The 16,648-nt window shown below is 48.4% G+C and overlaps 1 protein-coding gene across 2 annotated transcripts in view; it reads right to left on the reverse strand.

Moving 5' to 3' along the window:
- LOC308165954 (nectin-2) overlaps positions 1 to 15,024 on the reverse strand; it is a 77,346-nt gene extending 62,322 nt beyond the window's left edge. For both annotated transcript variants that reach the window (XM_080540163.1, XM_080540162.1), the window contains exon 1: positions 14,895 to 15,024. In XM_080540163.1, the coding sequence (XP_080396289.1) occupies positions 14,895 to 14,991 (97 nt within the window). In that variant the 5' untranslated portion in view covers positions 14,992 to 15,024. The remainder of the gene's footprint in view (positions 1 to 14,894) is intronic.
- Between the last annotated feature and the right edge of the window lie 1,624 nt (positions 15,025 to 16,648).

Below are 16,648 nucleotides of genomic sequence, written 5' to 3' on the forward strand. Positions count from 1 at the left end.
TATCTCAGCATCCTCAAATTAGACTGCATGTTGCATTTCCCATTAAGGGATTTTCTGCAGCGAATAAATCTCAAACTCTTGCGATATTCCAGCTTGGGAGCGTCAACGTTCCCGGTCGAGTAGGCAGCGTTTATTAGGGAGCGGATCTGCCGCACTGATCCCAGATTTCCAGCGGATCAGGAGCCCAATCAGTCATCAGGACTGGGGGGCTGGAGGAACTAATTACTGATGTGGCAGTCATCCCCCTCCACGACCTCACCGCGCACGCGCACGCGCACGCACACACAGACACAGACACAGACACAGACACAGACACAGACACACTCACAGACACACTCAGACACACTCACAGACGAAGGCACCTGTCAGGCTCAACACCCACCCCCTCAGAGAGAGAGAGAGAGAGAGAGAGAGAGAGAGAGAGAGAGAGAGCGAGCGAGAGAGAGAGAGTGAGCGGCAATAAAGATTATGATCAGGCGCTGCCATATCTGATAAAGAAGAGAGGGAAGAGGAATCCACTCAATGAGGGGAGGTTGGGAAAAGAACAAAAAACACTGCATCACTGTCTACCTTAAAAACAGAAACCAGTCTCCATTCTGCCTGCCTGCCCGCCTGCCTGCCTGCCTGCCTGCCTGCCTGCCCGCCCGCCCGCCCGCTCGCCCGCCCGCCCGTCTGCCTGCCTGCCTGCCTGCCTGCCTGCCTGCCTGTCTGTGTGCCTGCCTGCCTGCCTGTCTGTCTGTCTGTGTGCCTGCCTGCCTGCCTGTCTGCCTGCCTGCCTGCCTGCCTGCCTGCCTGCCCCCACACACTCACACACACAATACAAGCCCTTCACACACACAGTACAGTACATCACACTCCTCCCATTAGATAGATTAGTCAACCTCTAGTCGGGTCACAAAGCGGCACAAGAGTCTTTCTCACGGTCCAGATCTGCCAATCCTGGGACATTAGGCTTCACCTAGCCTAACCGCTGGGAATGGCTTCCATTGGCTTCATGTGACTACAGTGTGGCAGACACTCAGCTCTTCTGACACCCTGAGAGAGAGAATCCTATATTCACTCCCTGCTGTGTGTGCAAAAGAGAGAGAGAGAGAGAAGGCTGTCTAGTTTATGACGCCGGTCGGTCGGTCGTGCTGCAAAACGTAACAAGCTGAATTAGGCCAGAGGAAGGAGAGCTGAATGGGGGAGAAATGAGGAGTGAAGGGGAGACGGAGAGAGGGGGTGGGGGGGTGGGGGGGCGGGGGGACGGAGAGAAAAATGGAGAGCGAGAAAGGCGGCTCCAGAGTTGAGCAACAGCTGCTCAGCATCTCATCTGCTCTGAGACGAGTCATCATCAGCAAACAGACAGACTGGAACAGACCCCACGGAGCCAAGCCCCAGAGAGGGAGAGAGGGAGGGGGGGAGAACAGATAGAGAGGAGAGGGCTGAGGAGGAGGAGGATGAAGAAACAGGGGGGGAGAGAGGAGAGGGGCAGTAAAAAAGAGAGATCGAGTACGGATGGAGAGATGAGGACGAACAGAGAGAAAAAGAGAGAGAGAGAGAGAGAGAGAGAGAGAGAGAGAGAGAGAGAGAGAGAGAGGGCAGGGGGGAAGGATAGAGGAAAGATGATAAGATAAGACAAGAGATAAGATAAAAGGGAGGTAGAGAGAGAGATAGCAGAGACCAGATGTATTGCTGCAACCTGTTACTCTCTCGGCAAGGGAGGCCATGGTGGTGCGGGAACCTCAAATCAGTCATGCGCTCTTCCTTCTAACGTCCTTCCCCTCCATCCTCCCATCCCTCCCTCTCTCCCTCCCTCCCTTCCTTCCTTCCTCCCTCTCTCTCTCTCTCTCTCCCCCTTTCTCTTCAGTGAGACAGACAGAACAAGAGAGGCCTGTGCTAGTGAAGATGAAAGGCTTGTATGGGGGGTAGGGGGGTGTGTGTGTGTGTGTGTGGGTGGGGGTGTGTGTGTGTGTGGGTGTTTGTGTGAGGGTCTCATGAATGAATGACCCTTCTTGTCGTCGTCGTCCCCCGCTCTCCTATGAAACCACCACGTCCACACACACACACACACACACACACACACACACACACACACACACACTGGCAAGAAACACATACAACACCACCACGGGTCTGGAGGTCACACAAGCATTGTGTGTGTGTGTGAGTGTGTGTGTGTGTGTGTGTGTGTGGACCACATTCCCATGGCCCCATCCCTGGACCCTGCGCACCACACCCAGCAGCGCACATACCTCTGAAAACCCTATCACAGTGTGTGTGTGTGTGTGTGTGTGTCATCTTACTGCACAGAGCAGCTACATATCCCAACAGCGGCGACTTGGCCTTGGGGAACAGCCCAGCGTGGCACGGTACATCAGGCCATGACAAGAACACACTGTCCAATCAGGGCAAGGGACAGTGGCGGCAGAGAGGGGAGAGAGAGGGCAACCCTGTAGCAGAGTGTGTGTGTGTGTGTGAGTGTGTGTGTGTGTGCGTGTGTGCATGTGTGTGAGAGAGAGTGAGAGGCAGGGAGAGTTGTGTGTGTGAGGCAGTAGAAAGTTGTGTGTGAGTGTGTGTGTGTGTGTGTGTGTGTGTGTATGAGTGTGTGTGTGTGTGTGTGCGTGCTCTCTGTCATTTTGGCAGGAAAGGCAGGGAAAAGAGCAAAGCCGTTTTCTGTGTTGCATCTCCCAGGTCTTGGAGCTACAAGCGCCAAGCCCAGTTTATACACGCTCATATCTTTCTGATCTCTGTGGAGGGATGAACAGCACTGCTCGTGGGAGCTCTCTGCACTTCCTCATCTTCTCGTTCTCTTATCTTATCCTCTCTCTCCCTCCACCACCTCCTCCTCCTCTCCCTCCACGTCCTCCTCCTCCTCCTCTCCCTCCACCTCCTGTGCCTCAAGGAACAATCTACCCACACACAGCAGGCCCTTCCAAAATATTTACTCAGTGTGTTCTGAATACAAAGGCCATTCTTCCACTCCTCTGATGTCTCGCACAGAGACACACAAACACAGAGAGAGAGAGACACACACACACAGACACACACAGACACACACAGACACACACACACCTCTCGCAACAGCCCACACACGCCAAGTTTATTGGAATTCCACTGTTCATCCTCTCTGCTCAAAAACCAGGACAGCAGCTACAATAAGTGCCTTGCCTAGCCTTCCCTGTGGCTGTGTGGGTGTGTGTGTGTGTGTGTGTGCGCGCACGAGTTAACTCTCGCACCTCTAATTTCACACCTCCTCCGCCTCCTCTTCCTCTGCGGCTTGTGCCCTTTGTCTCCCTTTCCTCTCCCTCATCCTCCCTCTTCACCTCTCTCTCCTCATCAGTGTCTCCCTTCCCTTCAGACCCCTGTCGTTCGTTACCTCGATCCCCTCACTCTCTCCCCGTCTCCCCCCCCCCCCCATCCTTCATTTTGTTCCTCCCTCTTTTCCACCATTCACCCCCCTCCTCTCTCTCTCTCTCACCCTCCCCTTTTTCGCTCTCCTCGCTCCATCAGCCTCTCTGTGCTTCCACAAGCTGCACCTGTGTCTCATTACCGACCACTGATGGTTTAGAAACCTCCCTCTCTCTCTCTCTCCTGTGTGATTGTGTTTGTGTGGGTGGCCAACACTTACTTCTCTCTCTCTCCCTCCATTTCCCTCAGTCTCTTTGGTCTCATCGTCTCTGCCAATAGCAGATTGTCTTTGGATGCATTTCCTAGACAGTTCGTGGTGGTTCGTTAATGGTTTGGCACTGGTCCAGACCCAAAACCGTTGCATCTACACAATAATTTGGCTCGGTGGGTCACATGTCCATCTCCATATCCACTAATAAACAAGGCATCTCCCACAGCGATCGATTCAACGGACACATTATTCTAGACACTGTAGTAATGACTCAAGATGGCCTCCGACTACACTACGGAGATGCTTTTTTTTTTCCAAAAGTTTGTTGGCCTTTAACTGAGGGATCACTGTGTGATCTAATGAGAATTCAACCCCCAAAAAATCACGTAGCTTCTCTTTAAGGCGGGCACCTCTGCTGCCATCACTAATACGCCTGCCACCTCTACCCATTACTAATATTGACACAATAACACACAGTCATTCTCTGAAGAGGCTATAGACCCGTCGTCCCCGACGACAACCTCGCTCTAAAATGGCATCACGACCAGAGGAACAGCCGAGAAGGATGACAGAGGATAATAATATCTTTAAAAAAAACTAATCTAGTTGCTTCGAAACGGACGAGTTCCTTCCCACGCTTCTGCATATGAATTCTCCTTGCATCCCGAGCTGTGGTTGTCATATTTGACACTGCATAATTATGTCAGCTACAAGGGACGAGCCATTTAAAGGGCAGACGTGTGGTGAGGCAGAGTGTTGCTGTCGATGCGAATCTACATTCTGGGATAGGGGGAATCTAGGCTAACAATATCTAACCATGATGTAGCTCATTACTGCTTAGTTCTCCAGCTCTAACTCTGTCAAATTCAGTGCCTGCATATTTAGCGGTATTAAGACAGCTTCAACCGTCTAAGGACCGCAATTCCGGAACTCCCCGATGACATCACAAACAGCCAACTCTGACAAAACCGAACCGAATATTCTTTCCTGCGAAAAACCTAAAATACTGAGTCGTGATCCGAGGCCTTAAGCTACGTTTGACAGAACAGTTAGTTGTCTCCCGCTGACATCCTTCCATCCCTCCTGCCATCCATCACTTCCTCTATCCATCCCTGTCCTAAAAAGAAAAGGTGGGAGGAGGAGAAGAAGTAGGACAACTCCTCCGACCTGAGACAAGCAGGCCGAGCTAGGAAGAGGAAGAGGGATGGAGGGCGAGAGTGGAACAGTTGGAAAACGAAAAGAAGGGCTAAGGGGAAAGAGGAGGGATGGGATGTGGGAACAGGAAGGAAACTGACAGTGGTTTCGAGGGGGTATAGTCAGCTGGAAAGAATGAGGGGGGGGGTAGAGATAAAGTAAGAGAAAGATAAAGACAGAGAAAGTGATGAAAGAGAAAAGGAATGGAAGGAAAGGGGAGGACGGCAGGGAGGAAAACAGCTGGGGAGGGCATCAATAATCTATGCCGGATAAAGCAATTCCATGTTGGAAGTAGGAAGGAGAGAGAGAAAGAGAAAATTGGTGGGTGGGGGCCTGGGGGGACTTAAAACTAGAAACATTAAAAAGATGGTTGTGTTAGTTGAGAGAGCAAAGAGGAACCCCATCCCCCCCCCCCCCCCGACTCCTCATCCACCTCCCCCGACTCCTCCACCTCCCCCGCCCTCATCCACCTCCCCCGCCCCTCATCCACCTCTCCCTCCCTCCCTCGCCTAGGCTCCCCAGGCAGAGTCTATTTAAATGTGTGTTTAATCGGAGAGTGTTACAGCTCTAATCACGGCTGGCGTCACAGTACATTCCCCCTCTCTCCATCTCTCCATCTCCCCCCCTCTCTACCTTTCCCTGACGCCCTCAGCCCTACTGTCTCGAAAGGCTGAGCGCACACAACACACACACAGACACATATATACACACACACACACACACACACACACAGACACACGCACACAGACACGTGCTCCCACCCACATCAACAAGACCCCCCGGAGGGGCTGTAGCACGACAGATGAATTCATGAATCACTTGATAGACAAATCAGCTGTGAGCGAGAGTGCAGGGTGGTAGAAAGGTGGGGTGGGGGTTCTGTGTGTGTGTGTGGGGGGGGAGTGCGTGCTTCAGGAGAGGGAGTGCTTCACATAAAGATTTTTTTTAAATGCCTCCAGCAGCCTACAGGGGAGAGGGCAACCAGGAAGTGTACAGGTCACGACATGTCAGCTCCACCACCAGCTCTGCTCCAAAGGAAGCATGCGTGTAAGCCCCCCCTCCCCCCTCCATAAGAGCCACTACAACAAGTCAAGAAGATGCACAGCACCAACACACACACACACACACACACACACACACACACACACACACACACACACACACACACACACACAACCTATAAAGTGAACCAACCACTAACTGATACTAGAGGAGTAAGAAACAGGGGTGGGAGCGGTGGAAACTCCAGCTCCATGCGTATCCATTCAAACAGGTGGAGTTGCCAGGCAGGCAGGGAGGGAGGGATCAGGGAAGGGAACAATAGGCAGCCTTATAGGCAACGGGCAACTTCCTGGTTCTACCTGGCTCTGCCCAGGTACAAGGCTGCATGGTGAGACACTAATGGCCCTGATACTCAGGTGTGTGTGTATGTGAGAGGGGGGGGGGGGGGGGGGGGGCGGGGGGTAGGCCGGAGGGAGAGAAAGACCAGGAGGTGGTTGGGGAAGCTTAAGCAGGGAACAATAGGGGCCTTGTCTCAGTGCAACAACAGTGTATCATTCCCTCTATCAATGGGGCTGGCTGACTGGCGGGGACAGTAAGGCCACTGTATGATAGGGACAGCCGAGGGTCAACCGAGGCCACATTATACTCTGTCCAGGAAGAGGTGAGCAACAATCTTGGGCTGTCCAGCGCTCATATGGTACCACTGACATCACCGAGAGTGTTTGTGAGTTCATTCGGTGTACGGTGTTTAAACAGTGGAGAAACGTTTAGTCGCCGCCCCCAGCGTGGAGGACGACGGTTTTGCAATCAAGCTCTGTGTGTGTTGGTATCTGTGTGTGTTGGTATCGCGCCTGGCTCTTGTCAGAGGCTGTGTGTGTGTGTGTGTGTGTGTGTGTGTGTGTGTGTGTGTGTGTGTGTGTGTGGAGCCGTGAGAGTGTGATAGGAGGCTGGCTGGGCCTGGACCGTGGCCAGTGTGTCCGTTGTTGATCCCTGCACCATGGGACAGGTTAGCCTCGATAAAGCTATGCATCTGTTTCCCTTTCCCCTCCCCTGGCTTGAAATCTCTCTCTCTCTCTCCCTCCCTCCCTCTCCCCCCCCCGCCTCTCTCCTTCGATGTGTAATCGGTGATTCAGCCACGGATGAGCCTGCAGTGGCTAAGCGGAGAGGTTGTGTGTGTGTGTTTGTGTGTGGCTGTGTGTGTGTGTGTGTATGTGGTTAGGGGTGGTAGACGAGTGCCATTCCGCAGCCTGGATGAGGGAGGGAGGGAGGGCGAGGGAGGGAGGGCTAGGGGTGAGACGAGGATGGGGGGAGAAACGTTGTTGCACTGTCGTTGTGACTTAACCTTCAAAAACTGCCTAGCGGGACAGGGAGGGGAATAGAGGGAGGGAATGTTAGAGGAGTGGAGGATCATGGGAGAGAGAGACTGACGTGGTGGAGGAGAGAAAAAAAATGGGTTGTTAGGTGGCAGACACTTAAGTATAGAGAGCATAAATATGAAATGACGGAGGGAAAAAGGGCCCATGAAGAAAGAATGAGATTTAAGTAGAACAAGTAGACGGGAGGGAGGGAGGGAAAGAGAGAAAGAGAGAAGAAGACGACAAGTCGTTTGGACTGAAAGAGTAACTCAACGGTTGACATGGGTGAAAGAGACAACTGGAGAATTGGACAGTGAGGAGGGGAGAGAGGGAGATGAAGAGAGAGAGAGAGAGAGGGGAACCAAAGACATTCCAATTACAGGAGGAGAAATGAAGGAGCGAATGACTCAGGAGAGAGAAGAGAGAGAGAGAGAGAGAACAACAAAGGAGGGGATGAGAGGAATGAGAGGGGGGATACGGTAAGAGACAGCAGCTTACGAGGCAGATGGATCAATTATAGGGACGGTATTAAAGAGAGGAAAACTGTAGGAGGGAAGGTAAACAGGGAGGGAGAGAGAGAGAGAGAGAGAGAGAGGGAGACAGAGAGACAGAGAGGAGAGAGAGAAAGATAGAGAGATGATGATGAGAGAGAGAGAGCAAGTAAGAGGCAAGGCAAGGCAAGACAAACAGATAGAAAGAAGACTTACAGAGAGAGATAGGACTAATAGTCGGTGGGGGGCTGTCAGTTGAGTAGAAGGAGTGGGACAGGAGAGACAGACAGTTTCTGCGTGGGGGGGGGGGGGGATCTCCACAGGAATGCCAATTCAGATGAAGCGCCGAGACAAGCCGAACAAACAAACACTTGGCACGTCATGTTGACAAAACATTCGGAGGATAAGAAGGCCAGACCTGCCGCCTCCCTCTCCTCTTGTTGTTGTTTGCGGCAGTCTCGATAGCTTGAAATGAATGTCAATAGGGAGAATCACCTATTCTAGAGTTCGTAACGAGGAAAGGCAAAACTAAAATAAACGATAAGCTTGGTCAGCACGCACCGGCCCGTCACTGTGACTGACTGGTCTGTGACCGATCTGAGAGAGAGGGGGGGAGGGGGGAGAAAAGAGAGAAAGAGAGATAGACAGACAGACACAGTCGGTGCTGTCACTGATCTGAAATGTGCAGCTTGTAATCATCCTTTTAGAGACATCTTTGGGTTATGTTTCTGATGTAAAAGAACAAACTTGTAGATTTTTGTTTTTTAGCTCAAAACGTTTAAATAAATGAAATTAATGTTATGTACTTTGTGCTTTATCTTCCACGATAGAACGGGGCCTCTTCCAAAAATTCACAAATAACATCAAAAAGCCATAAATACCAATAAATAAGCCAAAGATCCTCCCTTCCACTCCACGGCAGCTGTGAGCGTGTTTAGGGTCTTGAGAGTGTGCCACTCTAACAGACCCAACCAGGTCCTGTCAAACCAAATTCAATTTTCCTTCCTGTCCAGAGGTCCCTGATAAGTGTGAATTTGACGTGACCTTCTCAAAGTCAGATGTGATGGAGATTGTGTGTGTGTGAGGACGAAGCAGAGGTGTGTGTGTGGGGGGGGGAAGAAAAAGGAAAGAGACAGGTCATGACATCATAGATAACACCCATCACACACTGAGAAGAGACAGAAAGGTGTGAAGAAGGAAGGGGAGAGCAAAAGAGGTGGTAACTGTCAAACTGGCGGTTACTGTCAAACTGGCTTGCCCTTTCAGAGAGAGGGGGTGAAGGGCGAGAGGGGGGAGGGTGGGAAGGGAGGGTGCGAGAGAGAGAGAGACGTTTCACCCCGTTGTCATTCTCTGACTGAGTGAGACCTAAATGTTTTCAATAACACATAAGGGCACTGCATCATCCCCCGATCAATACGGGATCAATACCACAAACCACTGCCCTTCCACCTTACGCACTACATTCAGACGCATTAAGGTGACTGCTAATGAGCCGTGTGTGTGTGCGTGTGTGTGTGTGTGTGTGTGTGTGTGTGTGTGTGCGTGTGTTTAGGACATCGTCAAGGGCCTCCTTCCAACAGAGATCTGCTGAGTACGCCGCAGAGAGGACTTTAAAGATGGAGTGAGAGAATGACAGGGAGAGAGAGGGAGAGATAGAGAGAGAGAGGCAGACAGTTCCCTTAAAGAGGGAGAAAGGTTAGGCTAATGACGCCATTCCCACTGTTAATGGAAGGATCTTTCACTGCTAAAGTACACGACCATGTTAAAGTGAGACAGAGATAGAGAGAGAGGGAGAGTGGGACGATACTAAATTACAAATGAGCAGATCAGCCTCCCTCGCTCTCCTGCAAATCCCCCTTATCCCCCTGCCAAGATGTCAGTGTGGAATTCTGATGATGATGATGTCATCCCTCTCTCCGTTCCACTCCTCCTCTAACAGGGCTGGGTGAATTCCATTCAAATACCCAGTTTTCGTTCCAATTCTTGAATTGTGAAATGTCCATTTGCTTCCTGGAATGGAGCTGACCTGCTGCACCAGTTACCCAATCTTTCATTCCATAGAACCCTGCCTAGGAAGTGTGTGTTGGTAACATAGAACACTGCCTAGGAAGTGTGTGTTGGCGGTTTGGGCCTCCGCTTATATTTATTTTATTTGACACAACAGGAACCCCCTAGGACAGTCAAATGGTTGTGTGTAGGGGAAGGCATGACCAAGTGGTTTAAACATTTAGCAAAAACAGACACACCACCACTAGCTGTTTCTCTATTAACAGACAAAAAGCAGGCAGCACACTACTGGGGGGCAAAGAGATGGTGGACCAGATACCACATCCTGCCTGTCCTGAGATCATTTACAGAGGGAGGGAGGGAGTGAGGGAGTGTGTGTGTGTGTGTGTGTGTGTGTGTGTGTGTGTGTGTGTGTGTGTGTGTGTGTGTGTGTGTGTGTGGTGTGTGGTGTGTGGTGTGTGTGTGTGTGTGAGTGTATGTGTATGTGTATGTGTATGTGTATATGTGTATGTGTATGTGTATGTGTGTGTGTGTGTGTATGGGATGTGTGTGTGGGGTGTGTGTGTGGTGTGTGGTGTGTGTGTGTGGTGTGTGTGCGTGTGCGGTGTGGTGTGTGTGTGTGTGTGTGTGTGTGTGTGTGTGTGTGTGTGTGTGTGTGTGTGTGTGTATGTGTCCTGCTCTAGTGGCCCAACCGGGGGTGAGCATGTAAGAAGCAGCCAGACTGACCCTCAAGCCGTTCGCTAGCAGCCAAGAACACCCAACGTCCTCAGCAGGATAAATGTTTTCATATAAACCCTCCCTACACTCCTATTCATCTTAATGGCATTTGGCATTCTTCAAAAACAGGGGTGGGGGGGGGGGGATTTCTGCTTTTTTCGCCCTTTGATTAGATGGGACTGACTCCAGCAATCTGGCAACCCTAGGAGCTAAACACAAACATCTCCGTGGGGGCTCTGTGTGTCCTCCCCGTGGGGGCCGCTGTGTTCCCAGCATGCATTGGGGGAAGCAGAGGGGAGGAATTCCGTCATGGGAAGGGTGCGGCCAGTGGTGTAGTCTACGTGATACGCAGGACTACGCCGTATACCCACTAGGAAAGGCCAAGGATTTCCATATACCCACTTAAAAATGTGTGAGGATAGGTAACAGCGTTTTGTGACAGAACTTTCACACTTTCATTCATAAAATTCACCCCGTCTGTGTTACGAAGCACTTGAGTTTTGGACCATTGGGACTGACTATAGCGTCATATACCATCAAAGGGGGGGAGATGTGACATGACACATGTCAGAATGCAGCACTAGCATGCACAGATCAGCCTTATAACATGTAATGTAATGAGGCTGGGAGGGAATAATCACAGTATACCCACTAGAAAACACTAGACTACACCACTGGGTGCGGCAGTACTGGAGGTTCTCTGCCCCCTCGGGGTTCAGAGAAAAGCCGTCTGGTGACGAAACAGGTTGTTCTCAGATGTCAGGTGGGAGTCGGCAGAAACGACACGGAGAACAACTTCCTTAAGGAAGAAGCGTCAGGCGAACCACCACAGACACACACACAAACCTGCTAACAGGTTATTGGGATGTCATCTGAATCTCAATATAGCCTTTAACTGAAGGTTAATTTATTGCTACCTGTGTGTGTGTGTGTGTGTGTGTGTGTGTGTGTGTGTGTGTGTGTGTGTGTGTTTGTGTGCAATTACCTCCCTAGCCTCCCAGTCCAATACGAGCCATTAAAATTCAAAGAGACACCATGACTACAGCTCCATCGACCTCCCTCTCTCTAGATCCATCCATCCTTTCTAATGATGTTTGCCACATCAACAATACCCCAGTCTGTCCTTTGGCTGGGTTTCCACATTAAAGAAAATGTGTATACAGAGAGAAAACAACATTGTCTCTATACATCATACACACACACACACTATTTGGCTTGATATAGCCTAGCAGATTAACCAGACTCAAGACAGACACAGACACACTCTGTTAGTATCATTTTCACCATCCATACAGCCGTAAAATTCAAACACATTTATGTCTGAATCTACTGATGTTTTACTGGTGATTATGAGGGTGGCTATTGATCTCTCCTCTAAACAGGCCCCTCTGTGTGTGTGTGTGTGTGTGTGTGTGTGTGTGTGTGTGTGTGTGTGTGTGTGTGTGTGTGTGTGTGTATGTATGTCAGGGCTGGTGATGCATCTCCACTTAAGCAGCCAGAAGAAGGCTCATACACACACACACACATATACACACACATATACACACACACACACACACACACACACACACACGCACACACACACACACGCACGCAACCTTTTCCCAATCCTTCTGGCATTTACATCTCTGGCACGGAGGGGCAAGGAGACCTCATTAACATACTCTAGTGATAAGACTTACAGCAGACAGGCATAACAGCAAAAACATCGAAAAATCCCGTTTTTTTTCCAGAGACCAAGGAAGTTGTTTGAGAGTGTCTCGAGTTTTTATGCGCAGTGTGGAAGAAATTTTAATTTAGATAACAATTCAATTAGCCTATATCCACCTTCAAAAAAGAAAGACTGATCTTCCATGTAATGTTGAATCTTCACACCTTAAACCATGACAGTATTGTTGGTCTGTTTTCCTGTATTTTTCTCCTCTCCTCTCACACTCCACCCCCCCTTTCCCCCTTTCCCCCTCTCTCTCTCAGCTCAGACACTCATAAACAGCGTGGCCTTGAGAGCCGGAGGGGAGGGGAGGGCGTTTGAATAAACCAATGACTAACGTCGCTCAAACAAAAGCACTGGACAGGAGCATGAAAGATGGCAGGAAAATAAAAGGCACGAGAACAAGGCCCCTGTATGTACTGGGCGGGGGAGGGTGGCTCAAGTGGTGGGGGAGGGGGTGGGTGGGGGGGTGCTTCCCGTCTGAATCAGTTGCTCATTCAGTCAACCGACCAAACAACCAACCAACCAACCGCTGACTCAAACTCAACCCTCCCTGACTGACTGCGGCGCGCTTCTGAAAAGCCACCTGTTTCCACATGGAGGAAAGACGACGGACGCATCAAGGGTATCTGAAGTAGCTTCACTGCGTCAAAGAAGTAAAGCAGGCTTAGAGATACTACAGTATATTCCTGCCTCTCCCCAACAGTGTATGACTGGAGAATCAGGCTGCCCGCCCACCCGCCCGCCCGCCCCCACCCCCCAACACACACACACACACCCACCCATCGACCCCACCAGCCCACTAGTTTCCCAGCCACCCCCCCCCCCCCCTGCATGCACGAGGCCTACTCAGGCGGAAAGACGGCCGACGCGACCACGGCTGGCTCCCTGCTTCCCTGTTTCAATAAAAACATCTCCATGGCAACGGGTTCAAGCCTTTCTGACCCACATACAAGACCTACCTTGAGAGGGGGGATATTAGAGGGCAATTTTATACTGCTCAAAGTAGTGTCTATTCTCAGACAGCTGTTTTACATTGCTATTAAAGCAGGCATTAGGTATGTAATATTACATTTGAAATGTTGGCTGTAAGCTGTGTTATATTAAACGACATAGATGAGATCTGAAGAACTGTAAGCCTGAAACTGTTGTCGTAATAAGGTCCCGGTTCTTAGTTGGGCATAAATAAGAAAAAGCATTGAGAACAACATAGATGTTCAACTGGAACTGTGGCTCGAAGTCCTAGTCAAGTTAACAAACAAAAACAATTTTAAAAAAACGGTACTGTGTAACTATTCTCTCCCCCATAACAAGGTCAGATATGTGCAAGAGACCTCTCTTTGAAAAATATGCAGACCAAAGAAGAAACGGGTGAGCAGTTTTCACTTGAACTCGTTAACTCAATGTTGTTTTCTTTCCTCATAAATATGCAAAACCCTTTATTTTCCCTTAGTCTTTACTTTCCTCTAAGTGCACTTGATGTACTGTAAAATGGGTTTGGGGATTATAAAATCCACCCCATTAATAACTCAAGAATGAATGCATTTCTGGGTTGTTGTGATGAACAACAATGGTACGTACAATGAACTACTGTAGAGGCCTACAGGCTAGGCACACAGTTTACATAGCAACCCTATATATACACTGACTCAATCATGTTATGGTAACTGATGTATAGATTTTTCACTTAGGCTACTTTAGACAAATGAGTCGCTTTGGATAAAGGCATCTGTCAGATGTCATTTAAAATGATGACTTTTTTGTTGTTAAACAACCGCAAGTGTAAATTGACACTATTCAACCTTGCATAAACACCGTACAGGTGTTGAAAAAAGATGCCAGCCAAATGGGCTTGACGACACTGTCACTGTGCACACCTGAATAATTAACCGTCGACTAACCGTCACAGACACCAACCCAATTCTGACACCTTCAGTCTTCCACTAGACTACATGCAAGTGGTGCTAGTATCGGTGACCATAACCCCCCTAATGAATACATTGGATGTACATTAACAGACAGGCTATGCCAGTATGCATTCATTTAAATACAAAGTATATTGTTCCACCATTTGAGGCAGAGAGACAGCTCAAAGTCGCAGGTCAGTCAGGTTGACTACTGTTGACTAGTTGCACAATCAGGTGACAATAATGAACTTTGTTCAGCTACGCCCTGTTGCTGCTCACCGTTTACATTAAAAGACTATTTTCTAAACCCATTTTCTGTCTCCTGAACTGGCATTAATTGAGGATGATGTCTGGGAGAGAGGAGGGGGGGGGGGGGGACCAAGGACAACGCAATGGCAAAGGCAGTTTCGTATTTGAACAAGTGACATTACACCTGCTGGCACCAGGGTGGAGAGAACACACACACACACACACACACACACACACACACACACACACACACACACACACACTTCCGACAGCCACACCTTAGAAAAAACTCTACATGGCGAAGGGCGACACCGAAACTCGTCGTCACAGTGCGTGACAGCAAAGGAAAAGAGAACGAAAAAAGGCGTCAAATGAGTTTGTTATGTTTCCGATATGTTTCTGAATTCCTTCTTTTCCAGAGTACTACACGCAGCAGCCAAAATGTGGTCAAAGTCAAACCAATTAAGACGTTGAGTGAGTGGCTCACCTGGGTGGAGAAACCACCGCCCTCACAGGTGACAACAACATGTTTGTCAGAAGAAGAAGCTGCTTGGCCATAAAAGGGACTTAATCATATTCATGTTGTTGTTGAGGGGTTGTATTTATTACATAGCAAGCATGTTTTTCCAAGTTTATTTATTTAAAAACAGGTTCTCTTACCTTGAATTGTCACCAACACCGTGACCAGGCTGAAGAGTCCGTGGAGCATTTTGGTGAAGTCACGCCGATGTCCAGCGTTTTCCTCTCTGCTTGCCATGGTTGATTATAATGCTCCTTTTTACAAACCTAGTCTCACGGAAATGCAAATCTAAAATACTATGTATCCTTTAATAAATCAATAAAACCCCTGATGTCCGTGTAATTTTCCCCCGGTGAAACTTGAGTCAGTCGAATTGAGTCAGTCCGTCAAACGTTTCTCTCTTCCAAGCTTGTCCTTTACTGCGCTCCTCTCTCTGTCGCTGGAGCCTGTTCAAATGAACACAATTCCTCTCCAATTGCAATAATTGTAATTGTATTACTGCGCACAGGTAAGTATGTCTTCTGTAAAGGTGTTTGTTGTAAAGGTGTTTTGCAGGATGGAGAAGTGGTTGCACTGGGCGCGCTCCCACCAACTAGTTCTACAGACTCACTGCGAAGCTCGAGCGCACAATCATTACTGGGTGAGTGATCGTGATGTCATCGTAGCCTAATGCGTCATAGTTCATTCTCATTCAAAAATAAAAAACATTATTGGGAAAGTTTCGGAAACTCCCTATTTGACACAAGAGCATCAATCTTATTGGGGGAGCAACTGTTGTATTTGATTTGTCAATTAAGCATACACTCCTGTATCCTATAGGCGCGGATCTGTGATCTGTGTGTGTTGCTGTTGCCAATGCGTGAGGTTAGAATTACAAGGTTCTATCTCCATTTTTGTCAAAATTGAGGTTTTTTTACATAATCTGATCCATTAGGTGTTTATTAATGCCTGTGTGGTGTTATTTTTAAAATGTTGGCATTTTTGAGTTAGTCATTCATAAAATACAAAGGTTCCATCTCACAGAACATAATGGAATGTAAAAACGTTGACGCTCAATATCTCTGAACTACCCTAAACGGAGATAGAACCTTATAATTCTAAGCTCACGCAATGGAAAACCAACAGTTAACTTTTTTCTTACAGTTGTCACACCTGTGTTGTTACGCTTCCAACGAAATGACTCAAGTTTTATTCCCAGTAGTTGCCTCTATGTATTTCACAACAAACTACGTAATCGAATTGAGATGTAGGCTACATCATTATGTCAACAGTAAGCTACTGTAGCCTATTGGACTTGTTTGAATGCTGCAGTATGTATGGCTTTAGGTCGACAGTTCTTTGATAAAGATTCGAAATCAATTTATGATAAGACATAACCGTTTACAATGTTAACTAACATTTTAAAATATATTTAAAATAATTCCATATTGTCCATTTAGATTTAGACATTTTTTTTTTGTTATTTTGTATTGAAATCACTGGCAATAAGGTGGTATCTATATATGTATTTAAATTAATAACTGCCGTGTAATTCATGGGAAGTTACACCTGCTCCAAGAACTACAAACCATTAGAAAATGTTACAAACGAAACTTTTTGTTCCAGCAGTAGCCTACGTCATGGGAGTGGGAGGTGGATCTACAAATGGTTGATTACAGCGCCCTCTGTCGGTTGTTCCTTGTTTGTTTTTTAACTTTAACATGATTTCGTAATTCTAATTCTATTTCTATTCTCTATGCATCATCACACCGACGTCATAATCAAATCACCACTGGGACACAACAATAAAACAACCATTGACACACAGTTGAGTACCATCACAACAACCAAATAAATACATCTTTTTAAAATGTCATAATTGGCTGCTGATAAGAAAAGAACATGTCGCTGTGTA

The sequence above is a fragment of the Nansenia antarctica genome (genome assembly GCF_963989245.1).
Source record: "Nansenia antarctica genome assembly, chromosome: 10".
Lineage (NCBI taxonomy): Eukaryota > Metazoa > Chordata > Actinopteri > Argentiniformes > Microstomatidae > Nansenia > Nansenia antarctica.